Here is a 16710-nt window from a genome sequence, read left to right as displayed (position 1 = left end):
TCCAGTGTCTATACATCCAACACCACGTTGCAACGGTCAGGGGTGCTATTAGCAAAGCTATGCACATACGCTCTGTAGTAGTTGAGCAGGAATTGGGTATTGACCTGATGTTTTTTGTACTTTCAAGGACAACATAGCCTGAGGGGTGTGATTAAAAACTGGGACATCAACCAGACTGTCTGAGTGAAACCAGTCACGTACAACTTGGTCAACAATACAACCAATGTTAAGAAAAAGAAGACCCTGTCTAGTCTCATTTCACAGATTGCCTACACAGCATATAAATGTAATATTTATGCACGTATAGCCTGTGCACTTATAGTCCCAGAAAGGCAATAGTCATCATCGGATGAACTTGTGCTATTGTGGTATTTGGTGTTAATGAAGCTGTGTTGTATGTTGTGCCAGTTAAACTGCTAAATTCCTGGTGTTTGTTCTTGTTACAGTTCCTTGTTTTCAGGTGTGTACAGAAAACGTTAAGTTGTTTGTGCACTTGGTGTGTCTCGTTCTAAAGAAAGCATGTTTGTTTAGCTGGCTCTGCTTTGACAGTATTTGTAAGCTGTACGACAACAGAAGTTAAGGAAAGGTTATAGCTAGGGTTCTACATGTCTTCTTAAATTTTACTTTTTGTTACAACAAATTGTTCATTTCATTGGAGGTTTCTTTTGCTTTGTAGAGCAATTCAGAATTCTTCAGCTCTTAGCCATCATAGTCTCTAAATGTTGTCTGTCGAGGCAGATGGCTCAAGCAGATTGTTCCAAATTTGACTTTCTTAGAAATTTTTGTTCATATTGTTTTGTTCAAAGTAATCGTTCATATTGTAATAACGTAAGTGGCTTGTGCAGAATCCACAGAGTGCTGTGAGGAAGCAGAACCTTCTTGTTCTTCTCTTGTTGTGCAAATTAAAAATAGTCTGGGGTACAAAATGTTACCCAAGGAGGAAGGAAAAATAAAACGCAAATGACAAAGCTTACCTGGTGTGAGAAGAACACACATGAAAGAGGACACTGCCGGAATGCGTCCTTGCCACGAGTCTCAAAGTTTAGTTTTCCATACAAGTCCAAACCTGCAAGATTTCACTGGGGAGTTTATAAAACAGTTTGTCAAATTTCAAATGTATCCAGAAGTGTGGAACCCTAGCTGTAACTGATTATCTACAGACTGCTTCATAGGCAAACTGCATGTTTGTGAACAGTGGGAACCATGCAACACATAAATTGTAACAGCACTCCCAGTTTGCAAGTTTTAACAAGTGTAGGCGGGAAGCAATGCAGAGTTTCCCCTACTAGTGTTAATCATGTCTTTCGACAAAACTTAAGAGGAAGCTTCAGCTCAGGGTCTCCTATTCAAGTGCGTGGGAACTGAGAAATTGTTTCTCTTGGCAACCACTGCATCAAGCTTGAGTAGGTTTGTTGCATTTAAGAGGGAAACTTAAAACCTGACGATTAAGACAAATTTTGACTTAGACCAGCAATTCTTTAATAGATATTTTTGAAAATTGCAAATTTTGGGAAAACAGTACCATCACATTCACAACTCTTAACTCTGCAGTGAAAAAGCATGTCATAGTTTTGTAAATTGCTCCTAATAATACATCCAAAGCAGACAAAACTGATATATTATACGACACTATGAAGTGCACCATTATTACGTGAGTAGGCCTATTGCAAAACATTAATAAACATTGTAGCAAATAAATGTTAGCCGTAAATTCATATATATCAAATTTGTTCGCTTTAGATGACTGTACAGACCCAGTTTACAGAACCGCGATATCTGTTTTTGGAGCAGAGTTATGCATTTGTAAGCTCCTATTTTTCTTTAACATGCCAATTTCCGGCAATTTTCCTAAAAGATTAGAGACCCCAAATAAGAAATCTGCGTCCAACAGTCGCCAGAATTTAACTTTCGCTCTCTAATGCAGCACATTTCATTCAAATTGGTCCAGGGTTTGTTTCATCGAAGCGTTTTTGTGTTCTACATGTGTGTGAACAGACAGCGTAGTAGTTGGCCCCAAGCTAAAGCTTCCTCTTAAAGAAAGTAAGAGCTATTGTCATTTCATTTGCGGTTGTCATTCTGTGGCACCTTCTTTTGCCAACGACAACTTTGACAGCTTCATGAGATTGCATGACACAGTCCTTTACATCAGATTCTGGAGTCTGGCTACAGTTACACACTTTCTGTCTCTTCTGAGGAGAGGGTGAGTGAAAAAGCACAGGGTATCATTATGTTTGTTTGTTCTTTGTTTGCCTCAAGCCTAACTGCTTCATTAAAAATAAAAAAAAAATATGTGCATGCTCTTCCTGTTCTAAGTACCTTACTAGGTAGCGTAGTGTATGGCCTGAGAATGGCGACAAGTAACTTTCAGATTTGAAAAAAATAAAATGCCTCATGCTGTTCTACATTCCCCTTCCTTGACCTGCCCACCTCATCGTGGCCATCTTGCCTTGCCCCCGAATCTTCTGAACCCGTGGTTGCCCCTTCCCTTGCCACCATCATCACAGTGTCGAACTCGTCGGAGTCCAGTGTGTCGGACACGAGCAGCAACAGCAATGACACGATCAGGACCCCCCTGCACCGGCCCTCAAAGCCGGGGCGCTCAATTTTGTTGGCAGCCGTGGATCTTGGCTCCCTTGAGGAGGTGGAACCTCTGAGATCAAAGCGCTCAAGTATGTTATTGGCTCGAAAACACTAAACAATCTCCTCCCACCACTGCTCTCCCTCCTCCTCTCCCTTCATCTGCTGCCACACTCCTCTCTCACATTTCTCTTCCTCCTCGCTCACCGTGCTCTCGGCTCCAGCCTTCTTGCGGCTGGGCTCCTGCCCAACATTTGTGGGTGAGGAAGAGGGCTGCTGTGGCTTCTTCTTTGCTCACAATCTGAAGGAAATTGCTCGCCTAAAGTGACTCTGCTGGAATGTGGAATGGAAGCTTTGCAGTGGCAGTCTTGCAAATTGGCTTGGCACAACAGGAAACAACACAGTTGACAGACGGGTGGATAGGGCAGATGGGAAAGATGCTAACAGTCGAGCATTTTGACATTCAAATGCGTCTTTCAGGGACACAGCAGACATTCCATCGTGCATCAGTGGCTATGCCGTCCTGCTGCTGATAGTGGTTGTGATAGTACACATTACTGTAGCAGCTGCGTTGTGATAGCAGCCAAGTGCAAAAACATTTGTTTAGCAAGGTTTAGGTGTACGTCGAAGTGCCGCATCTGGACCCCTCCATTACAGCATCTCTCATAGCCCCTGTGTTGCTTTTAATCAATCAATCAATCAATCAATCAATCAATCAATCAATCAGTCAATCAATCAATCAATCAATCAATCAGTCAATCAATCAATCAAATGACTAATCTTTCAATCCACCAATCAAACATGTACACCTTTATTCTTATGGGACCCCAAGTATAGAACGAGGCAGCTTGGCAAATAAATTGCACAAATGTGCTGAATATTCGGTGGTGTCCCGTAGGCCAGGCTTCAGTGATGTCGTGGCTAGGAAAGCTTAGTGGTGTGACTATTACTGCACAGAGGTACCCACATTTTCTAAATCCGATCATGTATATTTTGCAATATATGGAAAAAGCATATTCTGTATGCATATCTTTAAATGGTCATTAGCTGGTGTCTGTCTTGTCACCTGTCCTGTTGATTGAGGTTGTGCCAAAATTATTGCTGGGAAGAGTGACCCAGTAGCCTTGAGGCATGTACCAGTACTACTAGCAGCATAAAAACTGCAATAAACCTTACTGATACTGTTTATTAAATTGCTTCCATACTGTCGAAAGACCTGCCACATTTTATTGCATGAAGTTTCATGCATGGAGAGCCGTGCTTAACACCTGCCTAATGTTAGACTGTTTGATAAGTGTTAGGTACACTCTTTCCAAATACAGTTTAGAGCTGTCCTAGTGAGAGAGTGCAAGCTGTTGCTGTATTCAAGACTTCATGTCTGTAATAAAGAAAGTAGCTAGGCTCATTTTCTTGAATTACTGCAGTCCAAGTGGCATACTTTAGCATGCCATTTTATTTATTGAAGTAAAAAGTAAATGGATTAATCATTGTTGACAGCAGACAGTGAACATAAATAGAGCAGAACCGTGTTTACACCAAGCTAATTGGTATCTTGGCATGACAGAAAACAATGCAAGTACAGTGCAGTGGACAAGGATGGACGACATAGTTGTTTAATCCTGACCAGCGTTGGTTCCACAGTGGAAAAAATGTACGAGCAGGCAAAGGAAAAGTAGCACGATAGCTCCCAAGCATTCATGACAGGTGTGTTCTAAAGTAAAATTGACACCCACCTTAAAGGCGCACTTAAAGAGAAAAGGACGTAACAAATAGGTCTTTATCTTAAGAGGTAAGCTAAAGAGCGGTAAGAATAAGACTGGTAGAAATGCCGCCGTGAAGTTCCTGCATGAGCTCACCATGTCTTTATATTATATAGATTTTGACAATGCTGGCTCGTTGTTTTCAAAATAGCCAAAGACTGAACCGAAAAAGTTCCAAGAACTTTCACTGTGGTATAACAGCCCAGATACGAGAAGACGTTCTGAAATCCATAGCATTACACTGAGGTACCGGCGCTGCTGTGTTGCTGCAAAATTTAAGAAATTGAAGTTTCTTTGTTTTCTGATAACCGACCTTTTACAGCAAAATTAGCTAAAATAGTTTTTACCGAGTACTTCCTCGGTCTATACTGATTTAGTGTTGCTCTTTAGTGTCCTTATAGTTAATGTAAAAGAAACCAAGAGCAGCACCTCTGAGTTCATTTCACTAACTACAGTTAGCCGTGACAGTGAAGCTTACGAACCACACACTGAGGATTTAGTCGTCATCGTAATCTACCTCCACGTCCAGCAACTTGAGTCGATGGGATGCTGACAGACGAGAGGCACTTGATTTTTTTCTGTTCGCGTCCACAGTCCATTGTTTGCGCTTTTTTCTGGCAGTTTTCAAGCATTGTATGATACATTTCTCTGGGAACACTGTCGCGTCGTTGAACCGGTTTTCACAAGGACATGCTCGGTGATTGCCTAAATCATTCTTCCAAAAGTCAATGCCACTCGCGATTTCCTTCAGATTTGTGCACATCCTTTCTCTTGCACTGTCCTCTCTGTGTTTAGTACGGGAGCAGCACTGTGCCTCTCCTGTGCCCAGTCTGCCCCGTATGTGTGTGTGTGTCTGTGTGTTTATGTTTGTGTACAGTTTTGGATGGATCTCTGGTGTATCTTTGTGTGTCTGGTGGTTTGGTTCTGGTGAGGGTTGAGCTGTGCTCCCCATTGTGGAACTTCTTGAGTGCGCAGTGTCGTTCGTGCGTGTGGTGTGTTTTTAAGCCAGTTTTGCACACGTGTGGTTTCAACTTCAGTGGCAGTGCGGCTGTTGTCACGTAAACATGCTTAAGCAAAACGACAAAAGGTGTCAATGCATTGTCTAGATGAATTTTCTTCTCTCTCTCTCTCTAAACCTCTCACTTCTTCAAGCCACACTGGCATTGAGTATTTCCGTTGGGTGCAGAGCACATTAACTCATTATAGTCAGTAATGGTGTCCAAGGAGGCTACGCTTCGTAATGATTCTACCCTTGAGAACGAAATTTATTTTTGTACGACCCGTAAAGCTGAGTAACCAGTCCCGGCAGTTACTGTAGTGTGTTGTTGCATGATCTAGCTACGAGGGGTGAAAAGAATAAAGAACTGATTGGTCTTCCTCTAAGAGCCAGATTGAATGGGAGAAAGTGAAAGTGACAGCATCCGCCATGGACTGTTTTCAAGTCTAACTGTAGAGGATTCGTACCCCCAGTGTAGCCACCATGACCACTTATTCTACATCCCTCCCTGCTTCTTGATGCGCAAATGTTCTTGTTTATTCAGCATTGGATCATTGACATTAGTGTGAAAGCCAAAAATCCAAAAATCATGATGGGGACAGTGTAGTCTGCAATATGATTTTACTACACGATAGTTATTAAAAGGACGCTAAAGATAAATTATTTCATGTGTATTAACAAATTGGTAATTAATAATTATCCTTCTATAATTACAAGAATGCCACTCTTACTATGAGAGTGCTTGGTAAGCCAGAAAAGGCACAAAAACTGCCAGCTTGCTGTGGTGTGATAAATTTTTTCTGGCGTCCGCTAAAGTCTAAATAATTCTTTATATTTAAAGATGGACTACATTGCGCTCTGTAGGATCCGATAACTCAACATCGAAAGTTTCGATAACTTTTATTGAGCCAACATGACCCAAGTACGAAAACATACTTCGAAATCCTTGACATCGCACTGACGTACTGGTGTTATGGGGTTTCTGTGCAAAATTGACAAAATTGAACTTTTACCCTTATCTTCTCTTCTCATGGTCAACGTATTAGTACCACGAAATTAACGGCAATAGAATTTTCAAAGAATAATTTATCAGTCTAAACTGACTTAAATGTTTCTTTTTAGTGTCCCTTTATTAAAGGAGGGTGGCACCTAAATGAGCTTAACATACTAGAGGGAGCTAGCTTTTATTCGAGGTTGGCACTGCTCTTTAGATGTCAGCCTTAGCACTCTTACATTCACATCTTGCTCTACAAGCCTGATAGATGGGCATGGTTAAGTGAGCCTATCATGTCCATGTTGCCCCTGAAGGCCCAAGTCAAATTGAGGATTGAGAAGCTACAATCGTCATCGAGGTAATACGCTCGCGTAGTGTGCACTAATGACAATGACCTATTTAAATGACAGAATAAAGATAGTATAGATAAGGGGGTTAACCAGACGATATCTGTGGTTCGCCCAACAATGCACTGGAGAATGGGAAAAGTGTTTGAAAGGATGACCAAAGATAGAGGAAAGAGAGGAAAGAGACTAAGACCAATCTTAGCATTGTGGTTACCATGTGGCAACTTTTCTTCAAAATTCTTTTTTGCAAAGTTTTATTGTTTCAGTAACAGAAGACATTTGTTAGCTCGTCATTGACCTCTATTCCTATAATTGGGTAACACAGATGGACACGGATTAATTGGGCACAAAAGTGAATGCTTGCTTGTATTCTTGTCTCTTACTTGCTGTCCAAAAGGCAAACTGTTGGTTTGCCTTTTCATTGTATGTAGGCACTAACGTGCCAGATACTGCAATATATTTACTGACAAGCATGAGCATATGGTGCCAGGCCTGACATTCTGACTCTTCAAGTAGAAGCTGTGTGCCTCTCTGCCACCTTCCCTCACATTTACCGCATATAGACTAAGCCTTAGTTACATGTCATCATGGGAGGTTAATGGCAATATGATGAACTTATTGGCATCGTTGACTATTGACTCTCACACTGTCTGTGTTAGCCATGTTTTATACCAGGCTGGCTCATAGAGTCATTGCTGTCTTTTAAATACTGCACCATATGGCCTAAAGTTTGCTTTTTGAGGAACATATTTTTGTATCAGTTGCATGCAAAAGCCATTTTTCTTCATCTCTTGCCTGTGTCTTTTATGTGATGTACAGTATTTTGTGTGTCCTCACTTGTTCGACGACTGCACTAGCATTTTCAATTCTCTGCAGTTTGGCTGGCACTGGGCTTTGTTTGTTTCCTTGTGTTGCTTTTGCTTTGGTATGCTGGCATTGTGAGCTTATACTAAATGCCTTTAATGCTTGCATTAGCTATAATGGACATTGGCATGCCCTCACTCAGGTAGTATCTCTGTTATAGTAGTGTGCCTCTCATGTAAGTTCTGTTTTGGTAAGCTTACGTAATAGTCAAAATGTTCCACGTTCTTTTTTACGCTGTCATTACAGCTTCCAGAAACACTGCTCAAGTCTGCAAAGATAACATGCGTACACAGATATTTAGGAAAATTGTCACATGAAAAAGTATCTTCAGACTGTCTTCACGCAAGGACATTCTCTTACTCACTAGACGTTCTTTACTACTACTTGCGGTCTTACTGCAGTATAAAAGGCACTAATTGAATTTCAGAATTGAGGTGTCGTAGTGCTATATGATGCCTCAATTCTGAAAGAATTCAGGTGTTCATGCATGTGAAGCACAGCATTCTGCTAAGATACTGAATGCTGCTCACAGTCAAACCATTATACTTGACATTAGTTCATTCACTGACACCAAGAAGGGGGACAGCTTATGCATGCTACCATGGTCTCTCAATTGTTTTCTTCTAACTGCTGCATAGCTGTTTGCATTTACCATCCAGTAAATGCTTTGTGATGCCAACCGTTCTGCCCTTTCGTTAAGCAAATAGATTGTCCTGCAAGAGAATGCATAGGCAGCGCAGATAATTTCTACCCGTGAAACTTTTAAAATTAATGCGATTTCCTCCTACGCCTGAGTAGTTGCCAGCTGAAGAAAATGAATCGCCTAAGGTTTATTTCTTCTTCTAGCCGTCATTTTCATCTCTTGTAGCTCTGTTTTGGGACGCAAAACACCATCAATAAGCAAAATGCGCGAAATTAATTATTCCTCTTGAAAGCAAGAATTTCCATTAGTCATTCTTACTGGTTAGGACAAGCAGGCGCACTTTATGTGCCCCTCCAACTTGTACTTAGGTAGCTCAATATGCGAGGTACTCGGCCTTCGCCTCAAAGGGAGGTCGATGCCTCGCTATAATGAACTGACAATTAGGACAAATGGCACAGCAAACCACTATCATGTGGATGGTTATGTGAGAGCAATGCGCCTTGGCAGGTCAGGTATAATGCAGTGGTCTATAATTTACTAACACAAGTGCATGAGCATTGTGACTGGTCGGGTCAGGTGTAATGCAGGGGTGAATGATTTACCAACACAGGTGCATTTCACGCTAAAGCGTCTTGCCTACAGCACCCATTGCATGTTCAGTTTGCAGACAAGTTGAAATAAATGTGGGCAAGGTGAAAAATTTTCTGGTGAAAATTTGCGGAATTCTGCAGCGCTGGTCATCCCGATGCAGCCAATTGATGCCCTTCCGCTTATGCCAACACCTCTCGTGGCACCTTCTGTCCCTATATAAAACTTCTGAGGAAGTTGGCTGACCGTAAGAAAAGTATTGAAAGGCCCTGATGATGCTACTTAATGAGGAAAGGAACAATCTGTGTTGATTTTGTGTCAGTCTGCATGTTTCTTTTGTGTTGCCTTTTATGTGTGCTATTTTGTGCCTGCTTTTGTGCTCGAGGCTTGTTCGCTTAATGCTTGTTTGCTTAATGCTTGGCTGGCCATTGTGGTGGGAGCCAAGATCAGAAAATGCCGACGCAAAATGATCAGAAAAGACAACGAAAGCAACCATTCCCACCGTTACAAGTCGTTCTACACTGTCAGTTCTCACACGTTCGATTCCTGTAGAAAACAAAAAAAGGCAGGTGCATTTAGACAAATAACTTAAATGTGTAAATGCGATAATGCCTGCTTTTCCGTGCAAAAGTTACACTGTGCGCAGATTTTCAAAAATTTTATTGCGTTGTACAAGGAGATCTCCTGGAGTCAAACTACAGAAAGCATCCTAATGACAATGCTCTATGCCTAGCACCCTGTTTTAAGGTACACTCAGTACTGCATCCCAAGCACTTTGTGCTTGTATGGGTGAATGGGAACTTGGTCAGCAACAATAAAACCATACATTTGTATATATTACAGATGTGCTCAGTATTTGCGGACTAACAGCACCTCATACTGCTGTATCGCTTCTGTAGATAGTTCTACGAACAGTGAATATCAATATTGTCACAACGACGGTGATGTTAGGTCTAGCTTGCAAGCAGTGAAACATTTGTGCAGATACTTCTATCACTTGCACAATTTTGCAAAACAAGCACTCTGCACATATGACATGTTGCAAAATTTAATGACTAACATTTTTATAACACGGGCAATATTATAACATGGCATCACACATGAAGTAAAATATGAGTAGTTCATACTTCTCTTTTTACCTCTGGGGTTATGGAGGTAAGCAAACCTCAGAGGTATTCACTTGGCACAAGCTTTGTCACGACCTTCAGAGAATGTGAGTACTCAAGCTTAAAATATTTTAATTGCCAGCTTCAGAATGGTGAAGTAGGAAATGGTCATATGCATGTTTGCTACCTTTTGTCCTCAACACAGTCTCCCTCGCTAAACGTGCAATTTAGTTAATTGCATGTCTAGCAGTTCTTTGGAGCCTCGCAACAAGAGCTGCGGGACTTTGAAGAACATATTCAGAAAAGCATTCATCTGGGTCTCAACTTGAAAGTCTCCAAATTATTTTTCTGTGGTAGAGCGATAAGGTTAGTCTTACTCGATTCCTTGAATTGTGCAGAAGCCATTGATACCCTGTTTAGTGAAATCAGAGAAACTTAGTTTTTAAAATAATATTTCCTGGAATGTTAAGTTAAAGCTTGCATAAGATCAGAACCAAATGCTATAAACTGGAATTAACCTCGTACTTGAAATAAGCACATGAAGCTACATGCATGTGTGTAAAAGTTTTCAGCACCCTAGCTTGAAGAATAAACATTTCTAAAGCTTTTTGGTCGAAACCTATGTCCCCCCTTAAAGTAGTCTGCAGTTTTTGTGGCACTCTCTTCCAATCCAGTCCACTAGTTACTCATTCTTCAAAATGCCTTCTGTGACATCCTCACTTTTTAATAAAGGTGATGAGTCCAGTATAGCCCTCGAACCTTGTCTATAAATTGCAACTGCTAAAAGTTGCACATATATCTCCCTGAAATTATTCATTAGTATGCTGGCAGCACAGCTATTTAGTTCACATTCTTGCTCCCCTACCGCCATAATTGCTTCTACCTAAACGTCTGAAAGCTCTGCTTGTATGCTTTCTGTAAAGCCTACCATGCAAGGTTCACTGGTAGCAGGAGCTTAGCTTATTTGATGGCAGTGCTCTTGTAGCATGTTAGCGTGTTAAGTGATTAAGTGATTAAGTGTTAAGGGATTAAGTGATTCAAAGAACACGGTCAAGGGCTTACCTAATGCAAGATGAGCGTTCATGTGGGTTCATGTGCTCGCACCCTGGTTATTGGCACACTGCGTAACTTTGCATATTGCAATGGTTGTTCAAGCCAGAGCCAATACGCAAGAATGTCCTCAGTGTTGAACATATAGCATATAGTGTTAGTCGAGCTGTTTGTCGTGCGCTGAAGGCAAGGATGCAAGAGTAATCTTGGGAATTGTGTGTTGAGGCAAAACTTCCACATCTTGCCATAGTCTGCTGCGGTATTGTAACTACTTGAGCCTAGTACAAATTGTGCTCTGTGCGACCTAGTTAAGGGACTGTCTATCAACTCTGCTGCAATAACTTGTCGTGAGGTTTGAGTCTTTCCTTTTGTCGTCTTGTTGCTACAGCTCACTTTTAACCAGCCATGACATGGTTAAAACTTTGTGTGGAAGAATAACCTGTAATAACAATGGAAATCACATTTGTCAGAACTGTGCAAACTCTAGCGTTATTTGTATGTTGACTTTCGTCACAGAGCAGAAGACACTGAAGAGAACAAAACCTTTCCAATCTTGCTCGCTAGTGAGAGCACCCAACGAAGTCATGCCTACGAGGGAAATCGTGGCAGAATGTGAGGGAAATGTGAGCAAGAGGGACAGGCGGAGTCTTGTAATACAGGGTACAGTTGAGCACAATTATTACGCTAGCTATGGCAATCTGACAAGAATGACATAAAACATGGATGGAACCAAATCGAATATGAATTTAGCACCGATGACGCTAGATTCACTACAAATTGCGATTTGCACACTGAATATACAGTTTTCAAACAATTATGGAAGAATTCTGAAATGAGATGCTAGCCTTTTGGATAGTGTAATAGTAATCCTACTGGCTGGCTGTACATTTCTAATCCACCAGTTTCAGACTTCAACGGAAGATATACCATCTATTTACGGTATTTCAAATATGTCTCACTTATTCCTATGTCAGTGCAGATGGTTCCAAAACTATTTGGAAAATGTAGTAGAAAGTTTAAATATGGGGGGGGGCAGCTGTTCAGCTGAACAGCCTAGTCAAATTACAATGTTTTTAATTATCTATTGAAAATTTTTCGTCACTTGCACATCTGTAGTTGGTTGCTTTTCAGCTGCTTTATGACACCATCTGTCAAATTCTGTCCCAGTGCACTTAACCTGGCTGCGCTCCAGTGCAAAGTCTGTATAAACTCTGGTGTTTTCTGCTCTGGTGGCCCTTGCATGTTTTGTCTGTATTGCTCCGGCCCTCTGGAACCCACCTTCGTACAGCCGACCTACGATAAGACGAACATTAATGTAACATATTATTGGTTGTAACAAAGTAAATCGAAAAAGTTTCTTGCTTATATTGGCACGTAAGGAATAGTAATATTCTGAGGCAGCCGTTTTATTCTGGAACCTGCCAGAGCGAGAAAGACAACACACCCAGTGGTGATGATACGTATAGATGAAGGTATGAACAGTACTCACAATATGCTCGTAACAAATATCGTGTATAACAGAGGTGTTTGGGCTAGGAAACAATGCTCTTGCATTGATCACGAGGAGACGACGTACCACGTGTGCTGGCTGGCAACCATAATTTTTATTCATTGCTAGAGACTACATATACTATACGATCATCACCAAGTGTACAAGATCAGAACACATTTACGCATTGCACTTATTTTCTTAGGAAAGAATTCTCCTATCCTGATTGCGATGTGTGAACATGTGCTGACTTCATGCACTTGGTAATAACCACGTATATGTAGCCTTTCACAACAAATAAACATTATGGTTGATAGTGAGCGCTTTTGCATATGTCTCCTCTTGTCCTGTTCAAAAGCGCCGTTTTCCTCCGCCCAAGTACGTACCAACAGACCAAAATTATTGTTGTTGGTGCCGTTGTCAACAAAGGTATCTTTGTGTTGAATGCAACTTTGGTATATCGTGGTTCGGCTGCGTGCCCTGCTACCTCCCATCCAGGCCTCGCAGTTTCACTGACCGGTGTTGGTGGCGCCACCTCCATTAATCGCTTGCAGTGAGTGGTCAAAGCTTTCCTTACTCTCCGAGCCACTCCCCACCGGGCTCGCCCATCGCTCTGCGCCCCTCCCCGCTTTCCGGCGATGCCGCGGACGGCGGCATCATCAATGGCGTCGTTAATGGGCTCGGTAACGGCGTGGCCAACGGTGATGCTGCAGTGTCCAAGGTGGCCGCTGGCGGCACTGGCGAGGAACCCCACGTGCGCACGCTCTCCTCGTTCGGGGCAACCATGGAGCAGCTGCTGCAGGCAGGCTTCCACCGCTGGGGCCTGTTCGTGGCACGTAACCCCTACCTGGTGCTGGTCGCTGCCCTGGCGGTCAGCGTGCTCCTCTCATTGGGTCTTCTCAAGTTCACTGTGACTACCAACCCGGTTGACCTCTGGGTGTCCCACAGCAGTCTGGCCCGCAAGCACATGAACTACTTCAACTCTCACTTTGGGTGAGACTACTTCCGCTGGCAATAGCCTCAACCCGGTTCTTTGTTCTGAGTGGTTCTTTGCTTTCCTATGTGTGGATCCACACAGCGGACCGAATCGCCGATTCATTCCGCAGATGGATTGTGACTTGGCTAAGCTGGACCAAGTCATGGCGTGAGCAAGTGAACCACGCACTAACGACTCGTGGCACAGTTCGGTGCCAGTGAGATTGAATAAGCGATTCGATTCAACGTGGGTATCTACTATTAGTGACTGCATACATGTATTAGGGTGCAACAGAGTCGGATGTTTCATACCTGCCAACTGCCCCGAATTTTCCATGAAGTCTGCAAATTCATCTCTGTTCCTTTATTTGACATCCTTTCATGATGTCCAGGTGCACAGACCTGTTCTACAGTTTTACAAATGTTTTATCAGGTTTTATAAAAAAATTATTTGTCATAAAGTTAACGCTTTTCAGTCTCTGACCGTAACCTTGACAGTCTTTTGATGGTGAAAAGACACCAGAAGGGTACCTTCTTGAAGGAAGTTTATTCAGAAGGCCCTGAAGCAGGCAAAATTGGTAACAGCAAGTTTGCTGAAAAAGTCTCCGTGATCTAAATAACAATGTGTTGGTTGTTGGTGTCTGCTGTTCCAAGTTTTCAGCTGTTTGCATGCTATGTGTAAACGTAAATCGTTGTTAATAAAGTACATATGTATCCCATAAAAAGTGGCTGCTTAGTGTAAGATTTTGAAAAATGCATGTTATTTCCCCCCTCCCCTCTTTCTCCATTCGGTGTGCATGGAATTTTTATGAATATTAAGTTTCACAGGTTGGCAGGTGTGGATGTCCAGCTGAGCTGTAAAATAATCGGCAGAAAGACAGGCAAGAGATTCGTATATATTACGAGGTTGCAGGATTGAATCCCGGTCATGGCGGCTGCATTTCGATGGGGGCGAAATGCGAAAACACCCGTGTACTTAGATTTAGGTCGCCTGTTAAAGAACCCCAGGCGGTCTAAATTTCTGGAGTCCTGCACTACGGCGTGCCTCATAATCAGAAAATGGTTTTGGCACATAAAATTCCATAATTCAATGTACGTTACTTATTCATGTCTCGCATAGCAAGTTAATCAAACGAAGCACTCGCCAAGCTATAGAAGACATGCAAAGATTAGGCTTGACATTTCTGCACCCTTATCTGTGGGCCCCTTGTTAACACGTATGAACACAAAGCAAATTGTTCTTCCTTTCATAGAGCCTGTAGATGTGCAGATTGCTGTGTGTTTGGTTCGTGGTTCGCATCATCTGGATGTGCCTGGAGTGGCTCAGGTGTTGTCACAATGTAGCCATTTTCATCTTCTGACGAGTGATCTGCAGGGGCATTGCTGATATATTGATTGACATATGGATGACATATAAACGGATGGATGGTGATGTGTTGAGTGACACGTGAATATATATATATGGATTTCTTTTGCAGTCCTTTCTACCGTGTGGAGCAAATCATTCTGCGTCCAAAAGCCCAAGACTTCTTTATTGTGGAGAAGAATGACAAAAACACGACATACGGCCCGGCCTTTGAAAAGAACTTCATGATGGAGGTGGTGCTTCATGATCATATTTCTTCTTTCAAAATAATAACTTGTGGGTGCAAGGCGTGTTTCTCTAAGCTCAACAAAAGTGTTACGATTGTTCAGTGAAGATACAGCGCAAGATTCAGCAGACTACGGTTCATAGTTGACGATGCGACTATGTCAGTAAGTTAGAAATTGAGTCATGCAGCTGTTTCATTTACGCAGCTCATACTACAGTAAATGTTTGAGAGAGAGAGAGAGAGGATGCATAGAAAGACAGGGAGGTTAAGCAGAGGTAGTTCTGGTTGGCTACCCTGCATGGGGGGAAGGAGTAGGGGAATGAAAAGAGAGAGAGAGAGCAGAAGTGTTTGAGAGGTAGACAGAACAGTGCTTGGGCAGCAGGTACAGGCGCCGACAAAAGTCACATACTCCACGCAGCTGGAGCCAGAGCAACAGCAAACTAGTGTTCCTGTATATGCTCCCGCAGGGAGCAGAGTTGCGCATAGGTCCGCCGCCGTGATCCAGCTCTGCAGCAAAGCCACTCCTCGCGCGCGCAGGAGCCAAATGCCGCGTGGTGTTCCGCCTTTTTTTCTAGTGGTCGCGAGCTACAAGTGCCAATTGTTCGCAGGCGCTTAGCAAAGGGCACTTCTTAATACAGGCTAAGCTCGAACGAGTCATTCGTGCAGCCGGAGGGGGTGGGCTTCCAACCAACGGAAACTTTGTATGTACCTATGTAAACACGCATATACAAACACACACACGAACGTACAAATAGGGGGTAGGACCGCCTTCAATTCCCCAAAATAAAGTATTCCCTTGGCTCGAACAGCTCCAAAGTTCGCTCGCAAACGTGCAGTACGTTGCCACAAAAAGCGGTGCAATGATTTTCAGCATGCATATGAAGTTGTCTTATCATGGTCAGAAAGCAAGAAATGTTTTAAAGAGTGTTTAGAACTTCACACACGTAAGGTGGACACTTAGCGCATTTTGGCTGCCGAAACCAGCCGATTAATGACCGTCGCCAAGAGAGCTATCATGCCTGCAGTTATGTCAGTGACCGTTAACAGAGCGCCATTTATCACTAACCATCGTTCACAACAGCTGCACGTTTTCGATACATGCGCTGCAGACACAGATTTAAGCGCATTTCAAATGCTGACATGTGCACATTTTAAGTTACTTTTATTTACTATTACTATTTAGTAGTACTTACTATTTAGTAGCAGCAAATCTGTGAGTAGAAAAAGATTCAAGATGCAAGAGCTTCTAGCTGCTCCTCTGAACGCACGATCGACGGTCCACTGATTGCAATGGCGATGGTACTGACGGAAACGACGAGTTCGCATGAGTCAGCGATGCGCCCGTAAAGTTGGCTTCGCAGCGGCGCGGATCATTTGACGTCATTTTTCGCGCTCGGCCAATAGCGGTGCGAGCGGCGCCGGAAAAGTTATGCGTAACTCTGCTCCCTGCGGGAGCATATACAGGAACACTACAGGATGGATGGATGGATGGATGTTATGAGCGTCCCCTTTGGAACGGGGTGGTAGCTTTCGCCACCAAGCTCTTGCTACTATGCTGCCTAATATCCTACCTAGGTTAACCAATGAAAAAACAAAAAAACCCCACTATGAACTACCACGTCCAAATTTTCTGATACCCTATTGCGAACTGTGCTTTTGTACGTCTCCGTCTTTTGTCGTTTCCCTACTTTTCTTCCACCAATCCTCCAATCGCCTCTTACTGATGTC

At 42.7% G+C, this 16710-nt stretch overlaps 1 protein-coding gene across 4 annotated transcripts in view; it reads left to right on the top strand.

Annotated features, from left to right (window-relative positions):
* The window catches only part of LOC126537803 (NPC intracellular cholesterol transporter 1-like), a 126926-nt gene that overhangs the window by 72168 nt on the left and 38048 nt on the right, over window positions 1-16710 (top strand). For 2 of the 4 annotated variants that reach the window (XM_072287920.1, XM_050184878.3), the window contains exons 6-8: window positions 2505-2669; window positions 12970-13408; window positions 14869-14989. In XM_072287920.1, coding sequence (XP_072144021.1) covers window positions 2505-2669; window positions 12970-13408; window positions 14869-14989 — 725 coding nt within the window. The remainder of the gene's footprint in view (window positions 1-2504; window positions 2670-12969; window positions 13409-14868; window positions 14990-16710) is intronic. The other 2 variants (XM_072287921.1, XM_072287922.1) reach the window with 2 other exon arrangements.

This window comes from Dermacentor andersoni, chromosome 4 (genome assembly GCF_023375885.2).
Source record: "Dermacentor andersoni chromosome 4, qqDerAnde1_hic_scaffold, whole genome shotgun sequence".
NCBI classification, from domain to species: Eukaryota; Metazoa; Arthropoda; class Arachnida; order Ixodida; family Ixodidae; genus Dermacentor; species Dermacentor andersoni.
The sequence above is the reverse complement of the archived record's forward strand: the minus strand, read 5'-3'. Positions and strand labels throughout refer to the sequence as shown.